This window comes from Takifugu flavidus, chromosome 15 (genome assembly GCF_003711565.1).
Source record: "Takifugu flavidus isolate HTHZ2018 chromosome 15, ASM371156v2, whole genome shotgun sequence".
NCBI classification, from domain to species: domain Eukaryota; kingdom Metazoa; phylum Chordata; class Actinopteri; order Tetraodontiformes; family Tetraodontidae; genus Takifugu; species Takifugu flavidus.
Window position 1 is genome coordinate 11,374,918 of NC_079534.1, and position 18,541 is coordinate 11,393,458.

Sequence of the window (18,541 nt, forward strand, 5' to 3'; positions counted from 1 at the left end):
AGAAGAAGAACACTTAATCAATGAAGACGGCTCATCGGCAGACCGGGGCCAAACAAAATCTCTCAATAAGTGTTCAAACCAGTTTTGGTGTCGTTTACACTTGCAGGAGGAATGAGTGGTGCTTTTGCTTATGTGAAGTATTGACTCTATAAAATAAACTGTAAACCAGCCAAATCCATATTTGAAAGGTTGTTGTCATGTTTCTTAAGTACATATGAAAACTGAAAAAGACTATGTTGTGTTGTTTTACAACTTTCTACATGTGTTCTTGGCTTGCGTGCTTGCCCAGAAATAAACCTTCCTTATTTAAAAGTGAAATTAGAAACGTTATTTTCAAATGCACATGAATAGAAATGTAATAATAATTCATTACAAACTGTATAAACTGATGTGAACACTCAGTATAGATATTCTATATTATTATGCAATTTTTACTTATCAAGTATTCATTAAAATGTGTTTTTATGCATTATTTGTCCTATATGGGCCTATATCGATTGGACTGACCAATAACGTGTTTCCATTACCCGGTAGTTAATTTAATTCTCTTCTAAAACTTCTTAATCAATAAAAACAACAGTATGTCAACCCGAATATCAGTAGCCTTCACATCCAGGGATTTCTGAAACATTCCATTTTATATTTCCAGTGTGGGTTAACATTAGTTAAAGTCAATGCTGTCGTCTCTTGTACTGTATTTACTGTGGTAATGTTACGTGTATGAGGTCAAACTCTGTTTGAATCCTTAATATTAGCAGAAGATCAATGTTATGGCCTCAAAATCTTCCTCTGACGAAGAAAGAACGATGAGTGTGTGGGCGCGCTGCAACGCACAAGCTGGAGAATGCAAAAATGAAGACTGTAGTAATGAAGTGTTCTGTTTAGCTTTCATGAGGAACGCTGCTGCTGTGTAACCGCACCAACAGGAAGTCAGTCATTACATGGAAATGGACGTCAGCAACTGCTTGGTCAACATTTTAGGCAGTTCAACTGCTGAAAAATAGAACTTCTATATATAATACTTCTATAATGCACTTTTACATATGAGCTTTGGCTGGAGTTCCAAACACCAGTGAAGCCTTAAATGACATATTAGAAAGTACTATATAGAACAGGTCTCCTCAGCATGAGCATTTAATTTACGAATACAAGAGAGCTCCTGCTCGAATGCCACAAGTGGAGCTGCAGTCTCCTAAATCAACAAACAAGCTGGAGACATGAGCTGCAGTCGGGTGGACCACTTAAAAACAATCAGGACCGGAGCACACACGGTCACCTTCTGTGCGCTAATGAAAAAGAGGAGGAAGAGAGAGAAAACAGAGTCACGCGCTGCCCGATATTCCAGCAGCTCCACCGGAGAACCTCACATTATCTTACAGACGAGACGCGCCGGTGGATTCTGACCGTAACTATTACTACAGCCAAACAGCGAGGTGTAAAGGTAAAGGCAAAAAGATAAATGTTGAAAGAGATTGATCGATAGATAGAAAGAAAGAGAGAGAGAGAGAGATTGTCCTACAGGCAGAAATGGAAGACAAAAGAGGTGGAGTGGGAGGACGAGGGAACAGGGCACCACTGCTTAATTCCTCTGCAGGGGTTCAAAGGGGTTCGGCGTGTACGTCGAATGGGATCTTTAATAACCCGTGAGAAGGGAGACATCCACACACAGGCGCAGAAAACACGCGGAAACATGCACGGACACGCGTGCGCTGGGCCTGACATTTTCTCTCAGCTCCATTGTTCCCTCCGCCTAGCTCACCTTCACATCAGAGGCAGCAGGACTCATTACCAGCTTGGGGAAATGAAAGGAGCTCGTGGAGGGAGGAGGACTGGGGAGGAGGGAGGAGATCAGGAGGAAAAAGGAAGAAGGCTGACGCTGAGGCGGGCAGCCTGACACAACCTTCCCCCCCATAACCACCACAAAGCGTGGATGGAATTTGAATTCACTCGGCCTCCCTGCACAGACACCATCCAAAGCTGCATGTAATGTATTTATTTATTTATTTTTGACAAACCTTTTTTTTTTTTACCGGTCAGATTTACAGCTCGGGTATAAATAATTTCACAGAGCGACACTAATCACGGAGATCCATTGCCAGACTTGGACGGTAGGCACATAAACCAGAAGATTGCGGCAGGAAACGCCGCTTAACATTCCACAATGCAATATTCACCGTTTCAGGGCAAACATAAATACGAGATGTTTAAGGAATACTATTAAAACAAAAATCTCCCAGCTGGAAGAGAGAAAAGAGGATTTGAAGAATGAAGTCACCACAGTAGCAGAATGAATGAAGGCTGAAGTCTGTTTCTGCCCTGATTAAGGATCCCAGACGTTATTGACATTCACATTATGATTTACAATCACTCCCTGCGCAGCAACTTTCCACACGTTACCACTTAGCCCCAGGACTCTTCCAGAGGATTGGGCATCAATTAGGAAGAGTTTATGGATGGAAAGCAGGAGGAGGAGCATTGTGATGGGAAAACAATTTGTGCGACTAGTTATGGGAGGTTTCCTCACCATTTTTATCTCTATGTAACCTACTCTTACTCATCCATGATGTGCAACATTTAGTGTCTGTAGCTCTGTGTGTTTTATATATGTTTGTGAGGATGACAGCGCTTATCTTTCTCCTCCTCTCTCCTGTTTATATCTCTCTTCACTCCATCTCCACCGCTCTGCACTGTTAGCTGGGTGCACTTGTACCAGGTAGTTTAGGACTCTAAGGGAGTATCTTATTCGCATAAGTCTCAATTACAGGGTGGCTTGATTGAGTCTCTCAGTGTAAGTCGCCTTGGTAAATGGCTGTAACGCAAAAACATAAATGTAATTTGGTTTAATACCTGGAGTCTGATAGTTAAGTCTTCTCATCTCCACAGGGTCAGAAGAGTGGGCCAGCAGCGAGTCTTTGACTCCACCCGAGTGATCGTCTTTGGGTAAGGGTGACGCCCGTTTCCTAGAGTTGCAGAGACAAATCGTGCGATATTAACCACATTATACTGAGAGCACCTGGATGCTTATTGCAGCAGCTGTGCAACTGAAAGTGGAAATAAAAAGCTGATTAGAGATTATGTCAACATTACTTGTTTATGGTTTGATGTACGGGCTGAAAAAAAAAGAGCACTCATGCATGGCACACGCTGGATGGGACCACTGCCATTTTTAAAACAAATTCTCTTTATTGAACCGGGCCATGGGCTCAATAAAGAGTAGGCATTCGATTAGACTGGCAGCTGAAATGGAATGGGTGTGAAGAAACACCATTATTTCTCGGAGGTCCGGGTTGGTCCAGGACCAACTTGTTAGTCTTTGAAGAGGTGACAGCTGCCCTGTGGATATGTGGATATGAACATGTGTGTTTTTGTGTAGCAAGGACTTAAATGCGTGATTCTGCTGCTTCCGTGTGGGGAGACTAACAGCACATTATGTTTACTGGCTTTCCCGAATGTGTGGAAAACAGGTGGATGCTGTAATTAGCTCATCAGCTGTGTGGCATAACACAGGATAATTAGACCAGTTCAGCAGCACCTGCGCTGCCAGGCCTAGCTTAGCCGTGGCTGGTTTAGCCTAAAATGAATCAGAACAGTATGGCTCAGCCTGGCTCAGCTTAGCTGCCACAAGCTCTGCCCATCAGGCAGAAATGGAAGACAAAAGAGGTGGAGTGGGAGGACGAGGGAACAGGGCACCACTGCTTAATTCCTCTGCAGGGGTTCAAAGGGGTTCGGCGTGTACGTCGAATGGGATCTTTAATAACCCGTGAGAAGGGAGACATCCACACACAGGCGCAGAAAACACGCGGAAACATGCACGGACACGCGTGCGCTGGGCCTGACATTTTCTCTCAGCTCCATTGTTCCCTCCGCCTAGCTCACCTTCACATCAGAGGCAGCAGGACTCATTACCAGCTTGGGGAAATGAAAGGAGCTCGTGGAGGGAGGAGGACTGGGGAGGAGGGAGGAGATCAGGAGGAAAAAGGAAGAAGGCTGACGCTGAGGCGGGCAGCCTGACACAACCTTCCCCCCCATAACCACCACAAAGCGTGGATGGAATTTGAATTCACTCGGCCTCCCTGCACAGACACCATCCAAAGCTGCATGTAATGTATTTATTTATTTATTTTTGACAAACCTTTTTTTTTTTTTACCGGTCAGATTTACAGCTCGGGTATAAATAATTTCACAGAGCGACACTAATCACGGAGATCCATTGCCAGACTTGGACGGTAGGCACATAAACCAGAAGATTGCGGCAGGAAACGCCGCTTAACATTCCACAATGCAATATTCACCGTTTCAGGGCAAACATAAATACGAGATGTTTAAGGAATACTATTAAAACAAAAATCTCCCAGCTGGAAGAGAGAAAAGAGGATTTGAAGAATGAAGTCACCACAGTAGCAGAATGAATGAAGGCTGAAGTCTGTTTCTGCCCTGATTAAGGATCCCAGACGTTATTGACATTCACATTATGATTTACAATCACTCCCTGCGCAGCAACTTTCCACACGTTACCACTTAGCCCCAGGACTCTTCCAGAGGATTGGGCATCAATTAGGAAGAGTTTATGGATGGAAAGCAGGAGGAGGAGCATTGTGATGGGAAAACAATTTGTGCGACTAGTTATGGGAGGTTTCCTCACCATTTTTATCTCTATGTAACCTACTCTTACTCATCCATGATGTGCAACATTTAGTGTCTGTAGCTCTGTGTGTTTTATATATGTTTGTGAGGATGACAGCGCTTATCTTTCTCCTCCTCTCTCCTGTTTATATCTCTCTTCACTCCATCTCCACCGCTCTGCACTGTTAGCTGGGTGCACTTGTACCAGGTAGTTTAGGACTCTAAGGGAGTATCTTATTCGCATAAGTCTCAATTACAGGGTGGCTTGATTGAGTCTCTCAGTGTAAGTCGCCTTGGTAAATGGCTGTAACGCAAAAACATAAATGTAATTTGGTTTAATACCTGGAGTCTGATAGTTAAGTCTTCTCATCTCCACAGGGTCAGAAGAGTGGGCCAGCAGCGAGTCTTTGACTCCACCCGAGTGATCGTCTTTGGGTAAGGGTGACGCCCGTTTCCTAGAGTTGCAGAGACAAATCGTGCGATATTAACCACATTATACTGAGAGCACCTGGATGCTTATTGCAGCAGCTGTGCAACTGAAAGTGGAAATAAAAAGCTGATTAGAGATTATGTCAACATTACTTGTTTATGGTTTGATGTACGGGCTGAAAAAAAAAAGAGCACTCATGCATGGCACACGCTGGATGGGACCACTGCCATTTTTAAAACAAATTCTCTTTATTGAACCGGGCCATGGGCTCAATAAAGAGTAGGCATTCGATTAGACTGGCAGCTGAAATGGAATGGGTGTGAAGAAACACCATTATTTCTCGGAGGTCCGGGTTGGTCCAGGACCAACTTGTTAGTCTTTGAAGAGGTGACAGCTGCCCTGTGGATATGTGGATATGAACATGTGTGTTTTTGTGTAGCAAGGACTTAAATGCGTGATTCTGCTGCTTCCGTGTGGGGAGACTAACAGCACATTATGTTTACTGGCTTTCCCGAATGTGTGGAAAACAGGTGGATGCTGTAATTAGCTCATCAGCTGTGTGGCATAACACAGGATAATTAGACCAGTTCAGCAGCACCTGCGCTGCCAGGCCTAGCTTAGCCGTGGCTGGTTTAGCCTAAAATGAATCAGAACAGTATGGCTCAGCCTGGCTCAGCTTAGCTGCCACAAGCTCTGCCCATCAGGCAGACAGTGGAACGGAAAATGCTGCCTGTCTGTATTTTAATGTTCAGACAGGCAGCATCTGTTGACATATTCACATAAACAGGCGCGCAGATGTACATTTTCTCACCTCCCTTTTTTTTTTTTTTTTACAAGCACACACACTCAGATACAGCTGTGGCCTCACAAGGCAAATATAAATGTGTGGAAAGAAGCATCAGGGCACCCTGTGGAAATTTCACATCTCATTGCACTCCATTTGCAAGTGGCAAGCGTGGGTTTTAGGCAGGAGCCGAGCCTTCTGTTGAAACTCTGCGTGGTGAGAATACATAAAGCTGGTGATGCACACGCAGCCGTCGTTGGGGCCACCGCAACCGCTGAAGCCTGGGCCTCTCAGCCACCTGTTATCTCATGCTGCAGGGCTTAAGCTAATGCTAACAGCGTGACGGCTAATCTACGACAAGCATCTTTTCCTCTCCAGCTGAGAGCTGAGCCACCATATCTAGTTTTCCCAGAGATCACTGCTAGTGGTGGTGCTGGTCTGGAGGTTAAAAGAGTTGGCCATCTGTGATCTATTCTGCACATCCATCTTCTCCCCCTTTGACCCAATCAGATACCCATCTACATGACACTCTAATGCTGGGCTTAAGTAAACATGGCAGCAATATCAATGGGGTTATTCATCTCAGACTCAACGTGAGGGTAAAGACGTGTGAGAATACACACAGACAGGCACAGAGTAGGTTTGTGCGCAGTGAGGGTAGAACAGGGCCCTTTGTTGAAACTCCTGCTACGAGCAAGTAGGGAGTATAGGGTGAGTAAAGGGAGGGGTCTCTGAGGAAAATGTCAGCTTAAAAGATGGGGACATTTCTTTTTCAGCACTTTTCCTGTCTGGCATTTACTTCACAATGGCCCATTCAACAGCAGGTGATGCCTTGGCATATTCAGATGGGGCCAGTTTGAAGGGCTGTGCTGACACAGGCGGGATAATGAAACACAACGCAGAGACAAACCACAGTGGACAGGATGATCTGAGAGGGAGCACTGGCACTGGATGTGGAACATGCACGGGTGCACAGAGGTGACCTGGGGGTTCACCTGACCCCAGTGATCAGAGGTTGCTGAGCTTGCTGCTTCTCCTCTCACATAAATCTGAAGAAACAGATCAGACGATTTCAAAATGCTTCTCACTTGTTTCTTTCATTGTTTTGAGTTAATAATTTGGACAGGTTCAATTGGAGAAGAGAGGAAGCAGGCCCAGCAAACCCAAACGGTGATGAACACCATTAATTACTCGAGACAGTATATGAAGGGGACTTTTGTGAGTTGGGATGACATTAATGATGAAATAGTGGCAGTACCCACCTTTCCTGTTTGCTGCATTCAGATGGGAAAAAGAAGGGCTGTTAATATCTTAATATCTCCACCACAGTATAAATATGGATATATGAATACTTTTCTTGTGTTTCTTTTTTTTAATAGTCAAAATCTGCCTCTTCCGAATAGAAAAACCAAATCAAGAAAGAACACCATAAACAGATATGTCAATTCTCACAGGAGAGATTTGGGAATAACCTCATCATTGTTCACTGCTGGAGTCAGTCTTGGCAAATTTGCAGGCACCAATAACAAGCTGAGATGGTGTGATTATTTCTTTGCACATTTATTACCAGTCCACAGTGAAAAGGGCACTCTGCCACCTCCCTACAATACCTCCTGTCGCTCTGTGTCTGCATGGGGAAAGGGTTTTCAGACAGAGGATGCGTCACTCAACAGTGAGCTGTCTCAGAGCCTATTATTAACTGCCCCTTTTGCCGTGGCAGTTCAGCTGCACGGTTGTCTGCGAGGCTGCAAATGGCAGGTTGGAGAACAGGTAAGATAGTATAGGGAGTTTGTAATGGGGCTGTAAGATGAAAAATGGGAGGGGGGACTGAAAGAGGAGGAAACCAAGTGTAGTAAATGATGTCTCATTATAATACGTTTCCATCTGAACGGTCTACATAGTGATCGCCCAACATTACTGTTATTGTCACCGCCTCCTTACTGAACCACAAATCATCGATGACATCACTATAATTGTGAACCTCATGTTTAAACATTCATTCATTCATTCTGTCTTAATTATAAGTAACTCATAATGATGTTGTGTGTCATACGCTTAATGCCTAAGCTGTCTGTAAAAAAAGTTTAGCTTATTTTTCCTTTTTTGAGTGGCACAAACAAAACTCTAAAAACTCAATATTGGTGTTGTTATTTAAATAAATGACATGTCGCAGGACAAATTGTGCCATTACTCCAGCGCATTATGTCTATATTTATGCTACGTGCAGCATATAATGCGGGCAGTGGAGCGCTTTAAGTGATATTGACTGAGCCTTTAGTTAAGCCCTCTGTTGTTGTCTGTTTCTTATTTGAAATGACCAATGGAGTCAAAAAAAAATATTCTCACTCGAAGCAAAGGGTTTCTGACAGCCAAGCTGTGCTTTTCGCTAGCAAGGCAGTTGTCAGCTGCCATTTTTACTGACACTTCAGATGCTACGGTTAAAAACAGCCAACTGGGACGAATCATTTGGGAAGCTGGAGTATTTTTGGAAAGATGGATCAGTCTTCAATCATTGTGTTCTGGAGTAAGAAAACTGAACGCTACAGTTGCTGATTACCGAGTTAAGTGGCAGGACTCATTTCCATTACTGATGCAATCAAAAGAAACCTATAATCACAACTTCTACCACAGTTAAACTGCACACAATCACAAGGAGAATGACCCAGCACAGAACTCTTACTTCTTGAAAAGCAGGATGGCGATGACGAAGATGACAATGAGCACCACAGCCAACACTGGGCCCATAACCCACAACATTTCAGGTTGCTCTATCACCGGAGACCAACTTTTAGAGACCTGGATTGGATCTGAGTAGGGACTGGCCAAAACTGTGATCTGCAAGAGAAGAAAGAAGTTCACGTTAGTAAGAAAATCTTGGTGACAATTGTTTTCTGGCACATCTGCCTTTCATTTAAGTGCCAGACAAGATGGGGAACTACATGCTGATTCAACCCATTAAAACCAATGACCTTCAAAGGGATATCAGGCTAAAAAAGGCCCATTTTCTGTCATAATGTAAAAACGATCAAGTCAAGAGATCAGATGTACTGGAAGAAGCCAGAGTCCAACTAGAGCAACTATGTTCGAGTTAGTAGTTATTATTATTTTTCCTTTTCTAGAAATATATGATAGAAAGTGATGACAGAGTTGTTGTGAGACAGTGAGAGATGCACAGAGATTTAGGGATGAGTCTGTATGTCCCTTGGCCACTGGGATAAATGGGGGCACAGGAGAGGACTCATCTCTTCTTCATTAGTGTTCACACCGTGACGGAAGGGGGGTGGGGGATGGGGGATGGGGGATATTGGTGAAGGTGCATTTCCACCTTGGTTGTAAATGAGACATCTTTGGTCCTTCATTTGCAAATGATAGGAAAGGGAGGTGGGGGGGGGGGGAGTGTGTGTCTGAGGAGTTGGTGTGCAAGGAGACGCAGTGGGGTGTTAAAGAAGTCTGAGAGAAGAGGGAGTCAGACTGCAGGAGAGCAAGGTGACAAATGAGAAGGAGAAAGAGGGAGGTGCCAGGCATCTTTCATTAGAGCGCAGTGCGTCTTCCATTGAATGACGAGAGGAGACGGGGATGGGGGGAGGGTGGTGGCGCAGGGGCATGGGTGACAGATCGCAGCTCTCGAAGGGAATTGGGCTCCCAGCATGCGGCAGGAATGGCGGGGCGGCAAGCAGCAGTAATCCAGATCATTAGCTGCACAGCAGCCTGCTCTTCAGCACGCAGGCTGATATTAATTGGAAAGATAAGCTGAGACAAGCTGCAAGAGTCCTGCAGACTGTCAGATGGTTCTGTTATCGCTCAAAACTCTTGGGCAACTGCTGAGGGGAAAAAAAACTTACAGCATGCATGAGTGCTACAGCATGTCTCAATTGCATATAGAAGGATCTTGAGACATACGAGACAAATCAAGCCGAAAAGTAGAAAATGTCATATTTGCAAAGTCTGCAGCTTTAATTAGCAATACGGACTACATGTGACACTGATTATGTCCCATTCTGTGTGCTTTTGCAAAGAAGATTAAAAAAAGAAAGAACAAAACAGCACTGATGAGAGCACTGTTGATCTGACAGCACCACAATGCTGCCTGGTCCACTGGGAGGGCATAAAAAGACTGCAGGATGTGGCGATGGAGGGAATCTTGGAGGGGACAATTTTGTTTTTCCTTCAATGGTGCAGCAAATTAGCACAGCTGCTTTTCCGAAAATGGACAAGGAGGGAAGTGCAGGAGGAGAGGGCTGCTTGTCTGCTGGACATGCCGAAGCACGGGGATCGCACCTTTAAACGTGGCGAATATCTGATAAAAGCTCAGTCACGCAGCCCCTAATGCCCCTGCACTGGCAGCGCTATCACAAAGGAATGACATTGCATTGAAGGAATTCGTCATTCACCTTGAATGAGACAACGGCTCAGATAAACCACTTGAGTGACTACACTCACCCAGCTATTAGAATCCTGATTTAGTATGTTAAAGACAAATGGAAAGGTTTTGGCCATTGTGCATCGGCGTGTGAAAGTGACCGCAAAAGGGGGAACACAAACTTGTAATGTAAATGTCCGTGGTAATTAAACAGAGACACCATCTCCAGCGATTAGATGTTCCTAAGGAGCTCAAACAAACTCCTTGCATCTTCATTTTCATATTTTGAATTATTTTTAGTGTCCTAAACTAAGGATCTACATGTGCCTCTTTGCCAATAGAGGATTAAAAGTACAGTACAGGGCTGTGCATGTAAACAAATACCTATTTACACCACAACTGTTGCTACTCTCAAGATCCTCCAAGCACCTACATATATTTGTCACATACTAATATGAGACTGGATTTATCCGAGAAGGAAAAAGAGAGATTGCAGAGCATGTGGGGCCAGACTTAGAAAGGGAGAACAACACAACATCAAGTCCGCTATCTGGGCCGTGGGCTACAAAACTTCCCAGCAGCCCCGGCTCTGCCGTCCCCAGAGCAAATACACAGCACAACATGCAGGCACATTTTGTTTCAACTTGCCATTGACCTCACTGCAACCATGCTTCTCCAAAAGTGGCTTAAATGAGCCACAGGGGCGAATGCCACACAAACAAACAAATATGCGTAGATGTATAACAAGAATCTGACACTCTAGTATGGCACCTCAGGGAGGCTGAGGAGCCCACTCTCCCCTCTTTGTTGCACGGCACAGGCAAAAACAGGAGGAAAGAGTTGGAAGACAGACAAAAAAAGATACACAAAAAGTGAGGGGGGAAAAGATGACAGCGTTTGCGAGCGTGCCGTTATCTACGAGGAACAGAAACGTAGCTGTGGGGTCTCGCCTTCCCCGTACGGCGACCCATCTTTTTCAAACTGTGGTTCAGCCATCAGCCTTTATTTCCTTCAATCTATGACTCACATGCCCTGTTTCCCATTTCACATCAGAACTGCATATTACTGTCTTTAACTGTCTGAGGATTGAGCATCTGGAGGCAACACCAGAGGGTGATGCCAATGTAGTCGAGCGCGTTTCCACCACCTGTGGTGGAAAAGGTGGGCTTGAATGTCTTTCCATGCTCAGCGGAAAACACATAGTGTCTATAATTGAATCTTAATGTGTTGTCAAGGACTGTCAAGGACTCCAAGGAATATTGAGCAAAACCAGGCCAAATGGGAGCCCAGAGCACCGAGGGAATTATCATTCGTTCCTAGAATATCTTCGGTAAAAGATGGCAGCATGTAAAACAGTCAAGGGAAGTAAACACATGTGACAATTATTCATTTTCACGGAATCAAAAGAGAAGTACAGGAGGGCGTGATGTCACACCTTTCCGCTAAGTCACTTCCTGTTGTGTGAGCTTTACAGGTTGGACAGGACGATGCGCCCGTACTTTTTCTCCCCTCCTTTGCTCTCACTAACACCAATCCCCCCATCTCCGTCTCATGTGCAATATTTCATGCCACCTCCCTCCCCCATCAATGCTCACATTAAATGAATACTGTTTATACACACCCAGCATCTATCATCCCATTTCACACTTCCCCCGGCTTGTTTATCTGCCTGAGGTTATGGGGAGACATGAAGGCACACACTCTTCTTCTTCTTCCTCTCTCGTTTCCCCTTTTGCCTTCTTTTCTTTCCTCCAACCACTGCTGGCAGCTCATGGCCACTGATATATGAGGGTTTATTAAACCCTTGTGGTTGTGTTTGATCTACACAGGGGAATTTTGGTGTGAGGTGAGGAAGTGTAGTAAAGACTGAAGTCATTTGCTCCAGCACTTGTCTTATGCTCCTGGGACTGATGAGGATGCTGCTGGAGGCACCGTCTGCCAACTGCTTGATTTGGCTCCAAGCTTTTGTTGGTGTTTGTGTTTAGTAATAAATGTTTGCCGTGTTAGGTGTAAGAAAAACAAATGGTGCTGTGGTATCGGCGCATCCCAGAGAGAGTATTCAGAGGATTTATGGCGATCAATGACAAGCCTACCTGCATTGTCTCCGAATTCACCATAGCTTTCTATAAACCAGAAACAAGGACGAAGGGGAGTGTAAAATTTTAAAAGCTCGAGTTAACGCGGGCATTGTGGAAATGGTGCTGCTGGAGAGTCCGAGTCGAAAATAGCAGCACGGCAGTTACAGGATTCATTTCAATCCTGTATTTCCTACAAGGACTGCATTTTTAACTGAGCGAATTCATAACGTTGTAGCCTGAAGACAGTTTTTGGGCTGACAGTTCAATAAGAGGGCATGCGCTGTATAAAAAAAAAAAAAAAAAAGATTATTTCACCGTTTCATTAGCTTATTAGTGATTTTGTTTTAAGATCTTTTTCAGTGCGGTGCTATTCAACGACATCAATGCATCAATATTTGCTTAATTTCTACTATAGCAGCTGAATGTGCATTCTGTTTTAGAACCTTAAACTGTTAAAAAATAGTGACTTGTTTCTGTAATTTAATGCCTCGTGTATCATAGACAGTATTGTCAGAGATTGTGAGGGTTTTTAGGAATATATCAATATAAGTTTTGTCATCACAGCTGGAGGGGAAGTCAGGTTCTATAGCACAAATAAGGAACAAGAACAGATTGACTGATTGTCTATCAGTGAAGCCGATGAATCCATGCGATTAAGCCTGGAGGTGGAGGAGGTGTTGCCCGGTTTAAGGAGGGGGGGAACAGGGAAGAACACAAGTTTGCCGCACCGCTGAACCGACCTCGCGTGTCTGGCAGGTGCAGGGTTTTTCTTTGAAGTCAAGTGTAACATGGGTGCCCACTGCAGACTTCTCAACCCATCCTCTCCTTGTCAGAGCAAAAGTGTGAAGGATTACTGGGGGGGGGGGGGGGGTTAGGGACATTTAAAGCAGCAATTCAAGCCAATCCAGCCTGCTTTAGGGGCTCCCCGGGCCTCATGACCAAGCCCTCGTCTCCCTCTTAACTTCAGCCGCACTAATCAATCTCCTCTGCTCTCTCCACGCTTGAGAAAGACGGGGGAAGGAAGTGAGACACAGGGAAGAAGCAAACGGGAATGAAAAGGAACAGAATTCATTGAGGGCAGAGAAAGAAACAGGTGAAAAGTTGGGGATTTGGTTTTTGGACATGGAGCCCTTGCCCAGGGTCCAGCTACTGAATATGCATGTCCCGGATAGCACGCGATCCCAGAGCAATTACACGCTTTTATTCTTCCTGCGGTGAAGTTTACTCCAGACAGTCCCGTAGAGAGCTGCGCTGCTATGTTTGTGTTCTTTGATGAGTGCACAAGGCCTCCACTTAGAGAGCTAAAGCATCATAAAAAGAGCTGCATGGTGGCCTGCTGGCTGATCTCTGATGTCACTATCGAGTGTGAACATGACATCACAACATTGAGAAATAAATTCATTATAGAGGGAGTTCAGCGACCGCTAACAGCAACAGCTCCTGGAAAGCCTGAGTGAATATGATATTTAGTTTCAGATTAACATATCCAGGAGGATTTTTACATATACACATCTATTTGGGATATAGATTTTATATATTCTAATTGCCCTCTTTCTTTGAAACCCAATCTATATGTAGGTTGATGAGTGCATGTTAATCTTACATAGCTACTGTCTGTCTCGTTGTTTTGAAGAACAGCCATGACGAAGGATCGATATTCCTGTTCAGTGTTCAGGGGCTTGTTGTAGAAGCCATTGTAATTCTTCTTGTCACCCAGAGTGAAGGTGGTTGGCAGCGAAAGCAGCTTGGCGGCGATATAGGACTTTGGGGACTCCAGGTGACGTCGGCGCCTCAGGAGAGGACCTTCACTCGACTTGAGAAGCTGCGAAACAAAGGACGTTGCAACAAAGCATGACAGGACTTCATATGTTTCCATGAATGTGATTTTAATGCTTCAAACTGTAGCATAAGGCACGATCAATAAATGAGATTTTAGGCTGAATAAAATTGCGTATTTGCACAGGAGAAAATCATAAAACAGTCTGTCGATCACTTTCTAAAACCTAAAGTGAGTCTACTTTGCTTTCACCACCCATGAGTAAGTCTGACACCAGAATAAAAGATAACGATTCCACACAGCTGAGATGCCCTTTGCTCGGAGATAACTTTGCAAACATTTTCAACAAGCTTCGTACTGAGCAATTAGTGCACGCTTCGGCACATATTCTCAGCATGACTGCCAGCCTGGTTAATAAATGAGCAGGAGCACACAGCACTGCATTTTTAGCAGCATTTGTTTATTTTAATTTTTTTTGCCCACAATGTCTCCAAATGCAGCTTTATTAAATCATTACGTCTGAGGGAGGAGACAATGGCTCTGTGTTTAATGACTCAGTGAGGCCCATCTCTCCCCCTCTCCCTCTTTCATCGCTGAGACTGAACTCGGTTTCAAACCAGCGAACTTCACATTTTACTGAGAAAGTATGCATTAATATTTCAGTTTACATTTTCTTTTGGGCAAGAGGAACCCTTCTTAAACAGAATATTAAACATGTATCTAAATGTTCTTTCCTCCACATACACAGGTGAGTCACTATATTTGTGCCATCAACCCCCTCTGTGTCTAACAAAAGAGCTAATTAGTCACAACCGGGAACTTCCTTACTCAGTTGGAACCGGAAAGGCTTTTGGTGACCCCTGACTCTGCTCATTAACCAATCAGCCACCAGCTGGCACTCACCTCTTCCAGCCCGATCTCCTCTGGATTCTTCAATTGCTCTTCTGGCTTGGACACTGGCACCACTACAATATAATAACACCTGCCAGCACAAGTGAAATCGGTGTTAGGACAGACTGACTGAAACCAATAACATGCTGTGATCAGGTCCATTAACACTGCGTGAAAAAACCTTAAAAAGAACATGCTTTCACTGTGATGCCTGCTGGGCGGAATTCAAAACTTGTGTGGCGCATACAAGTGGGTCCAATGAAGGTCAAAGAAGAACAGATTGGGACTGCATTCTCAAATTAATGGCTAATCACTAACAACAGCTGCTATGTAGACTGAAACAAATACTGTCACAGTAAGGGGAGTCTTCGGATAATAAATATCCCCATAGGAAACCTGAGGTTAATAGGACTGACTGTGTGATTGCTAGTGTGTGTACGTTCACAGTTGCCAGTATTAAAAAAATAAACAGAAGAAAAAGACATTACAAAGACATTTAGAAGTTTGGAATCAAGCTGAGGAGGAGGCTAATGATGGTGTGCGTGTTGAGGAATGGTTTGTTATACAGACAGCAACTGCTGTCCCAAGACGCATGAACTCTGACTCTCAACTCTGTGGCCATCCTCAACAGCCCAATAAGCTTCTTACCAACGAACCCTGTGCCCTCCGCCTACTCTGCCGTGTCTGTATCGAAAGTAAAGACATTACTTCTCAAGGTGGATTCTGCTCTGGATCAAAACATATCTGAGTTTTAATTTTCTCCAGTTTCTTATAGACGGTCTTTAATAATTTAATAATCCCATGTTAATGTACTTTTTTATAAATCAAATATTAAACGGTTCATATATTTCTAATTTTGTGAAAATGAGGCTTACACAGTTTTATCTAATCTAAATGTCATGATAGTCATAGTTTCACAAACTGCAGTTAATTCCCTGACTTTAAAAGCCATTTAAAGCTTGTTGGACAGTGGTTAAAAGGTTACCGAGCATAACAAAAACCCCAACAGTGTTATTGTTTAGTGCTAATTTAACAAACTGCTCATCATCAAACCACTGTTACCCAGGGTAAAAGCTTGCCTGTGTGAGGTACCCCACGCTTGTTGGTACTGACCTAGCAAGTGCTGTATTCTGGAACCTGGTCAGGTTGATTGTCATCTTGCCACCCTGAGGCTGAGAGGTGATGGGCTCGGTGTTGATTAGGTCAGGGGCGGTGCGGATGGACACCTGTTGCTGCAGACCGCCAGCTATGTTGCCTCTGCTTGTCGGGGCAATTGAATATTCCGTATCTGGCTGCAGCTTTGTGATCAGCTTCTTTTTTAGGTGCCCTTGCACTTCAACGCTTTGCTGGTTGTACAAGATCTGTAAGCCATGGTTTAAAGAAACGGATAAGACACGCTGCACAGTAAAAACACAAACATACACCAGTTAAGCATACTAAATACATCAAACCATCTTCTCAGCGCCATGCTAGGACAAAAGCAGGGATGTCATCGGAGAGACTCCTATCTCATACAACACCTCGCCACATGTGTGGATGACAAACTGGAGCCCTGATGTGTTTTTACACTTCGACACCCGTGAATTTGTTTCATTATCATGGAGTGAAAATGCATCTAATGTCCTTCATATGACAGTTATATTACACCTAATATATGGAACACATCTTTCCCCCAGTCACTACATCACACAGAATTAGACATTAAGCCTCTTTCCTCTTTCACTCTACCGTAACTTAACTGGCAGTAATCCTTTTGATTTTTATATCAAGTTAATATTTTAACCATGCTTGGTTTAAGTTGAGGAGGACTTTATGAGGAGCGACACCCAGAGAGGCAGATTTTTAAAGGTTTTAGTTAGATAATGTTTATCCAGTTTTTCTTCTTCTCCATCCTGATTAAGTTCTGTTTATTCCTCATCAAGGAAATGTTGAAATGGAGAGGCAGGTAGGTTTAAGCACCTCAGGTTAAACACCTGGTTTTGTCATTAAACTATCAATATTCGCTGCCATAATCTTTACAGTAATATTTTGCTGACCAAAAAAACAAACAAACACCAGAGAAGATTAAGATGCTAACCCTTCCTGTCATGAAGTGAATTATGTGTTTTGGCCACTCACCTTGAAAGGCACTTGTGCTTTGTAGTTTTGCGGTAAATCCCAGGTGAGGAGGACAGATGTTCTCATGACGGCTTTAACGCCAAAGTTTAAAATGGGGAAATCTGGAGTGAGAAACACAATTGATTAATTTGTCAAATACGACATCGTGTACACAGCATGCTTTATGTAATTTAATTTCCCACCACCGCATGGCAACAGCCAGAGCATAGTCGATGGTGATACCATTGAAGAAACGCTGACAATCTACAGAGGAGTTTAAAGGATATCAGAAATCCCATTTACGCTTGGGTACAGAACGTATGCCTGTTACATAACAGGGATCACTCAGATAACCAATAAATTAACATGGCACAGGATTGACATCAGACGCCTTAAAATACATTCCACTCACAGCTGATGACACATAAGAAATCTTATAATAATATGGTTCTTAAATAAAAAGCAAAGTGTGCTGTGTGTAGATTTGCATCTAACGGGAAGAGGGATGAGTTGGTGTGTCAATGTGACTCAATATGACTGCGGCGTGTAATGGGATTAGTATTTTATAAATCAATAAACATGTACAGTACTGAGAGGTGGATGACGTCGTTCTAATAAAGCCAGAAATAAAAACCGACAAAGTGTTCAAAATGTAAGCAGGTGACATAGTGTGTGTACAGATGCAAACATGTTGGGAACAAGACTGCTCCAGTGTGTAAAAGTGAGTGCTTCCAAGCGTGAAGGCTAAGCCCTCATTCAATGTGATTAAATCAAACATTCTGCCATGTTTACGTATAAATGTCAGCCTACCGTTTGACATGGTCCTGCTCTGAATGCTGGGACTGAGGGGTCCTCCGCCTTTACTGGTGTATGCCTGCAAGCGGATGTCATAGGTGGTGTCGGGATTAAGACCCAGAATCGTAAAGTTAGTGTCGGCTGTGCGGTTGGTTCTGTTTTGCTGACTGTTGATGTCTCGGTACACGACTACATAGTAAATGATTTTGCCGTTTCTTTCAGCCAGCAGTGGCGGTTCCCAGGTCAGCTGGGTGCTGGACTGGGTCAATCCAGTGACTTTGAGGTTCAGTGGGAAGCCTGACGGCACGTCTTCAGGTGTGCTTATTTCCTTGATGTAGGCTTCACCCAGGCCGGCACGGTTGCGAGCACTGAGGCGAAACACATAGGTGGCGCCTTTGTGCAGCCCGGTAGCAGTGTAATGGTCGTCGGTCTTCCTCAGGTCGCGAGAGATGTAGGTTCCTTCCTCCACTCGTTTGTACTGTAGCAGGTAGCCCATCATCTCACCCACCATCTCCTTCGGTGGCTGCCACTGAATCAGTGCTGTGTTGCCCATGGTGGTGCTGATCATCATTGTGGGTTTCCCAGGCACTGTAATAACAATAATTATAGGCAGAAATATGAGTTAAGTTTTGCTAACAAAAATAATAGAGGTAAAGCCCAAGACACTATAATAATAATCCTTTATTGTCTATAAATGTAGTAAGAG

The 18,541-nt window shown here is 44.0% G+C and overlaps 1 protein-coding gene across 1 annotated transcript in view; it reads right to left on the reverse strand.

Annotated features, from left to right (window-relative positions):
* LOC130538315 (receptor-type tyrosine-protein phosphatase F) overlaps window positions 1-18,541 on the reverse strand; it is a 101,754-nt gene that overhangs the window by 19,881 nt on the left and 63,332 nt on the right. Inside the window, exons 14-20 of the mRNA XM_057055713.1 lie at window positions 17,851-18,423; window positions 17,062-17,162; window positions 16,057-16,304; window positions 14,956-15,034; window positions 13,879-14,097; window positions 8,518-8,672; window positions 4,966-5,078 (exon numbers count right to left, since the gene is read on the reverse strand). Coding sequence (XP_056911693.1) covers window positions 4,966-5,078; window positions 8,518-8,672; window positions 13,879-14,097; window positions 14,956-15,034; window positions 16,057-16,304; window positions 17,062-17,162; window positions 17,851-18,423 — 1,488 coding nt within the window. The remainder of the gene's footprint in view (window positions 1-4,965; window positions 5,079-8,517; window positions 8,673-13,878; window positions 14,098-14,955; window positions 15,035-16,056; window positions 16,305-17,061; window positions 17,163-17,850; window positions 18,424-18,541) is intronic.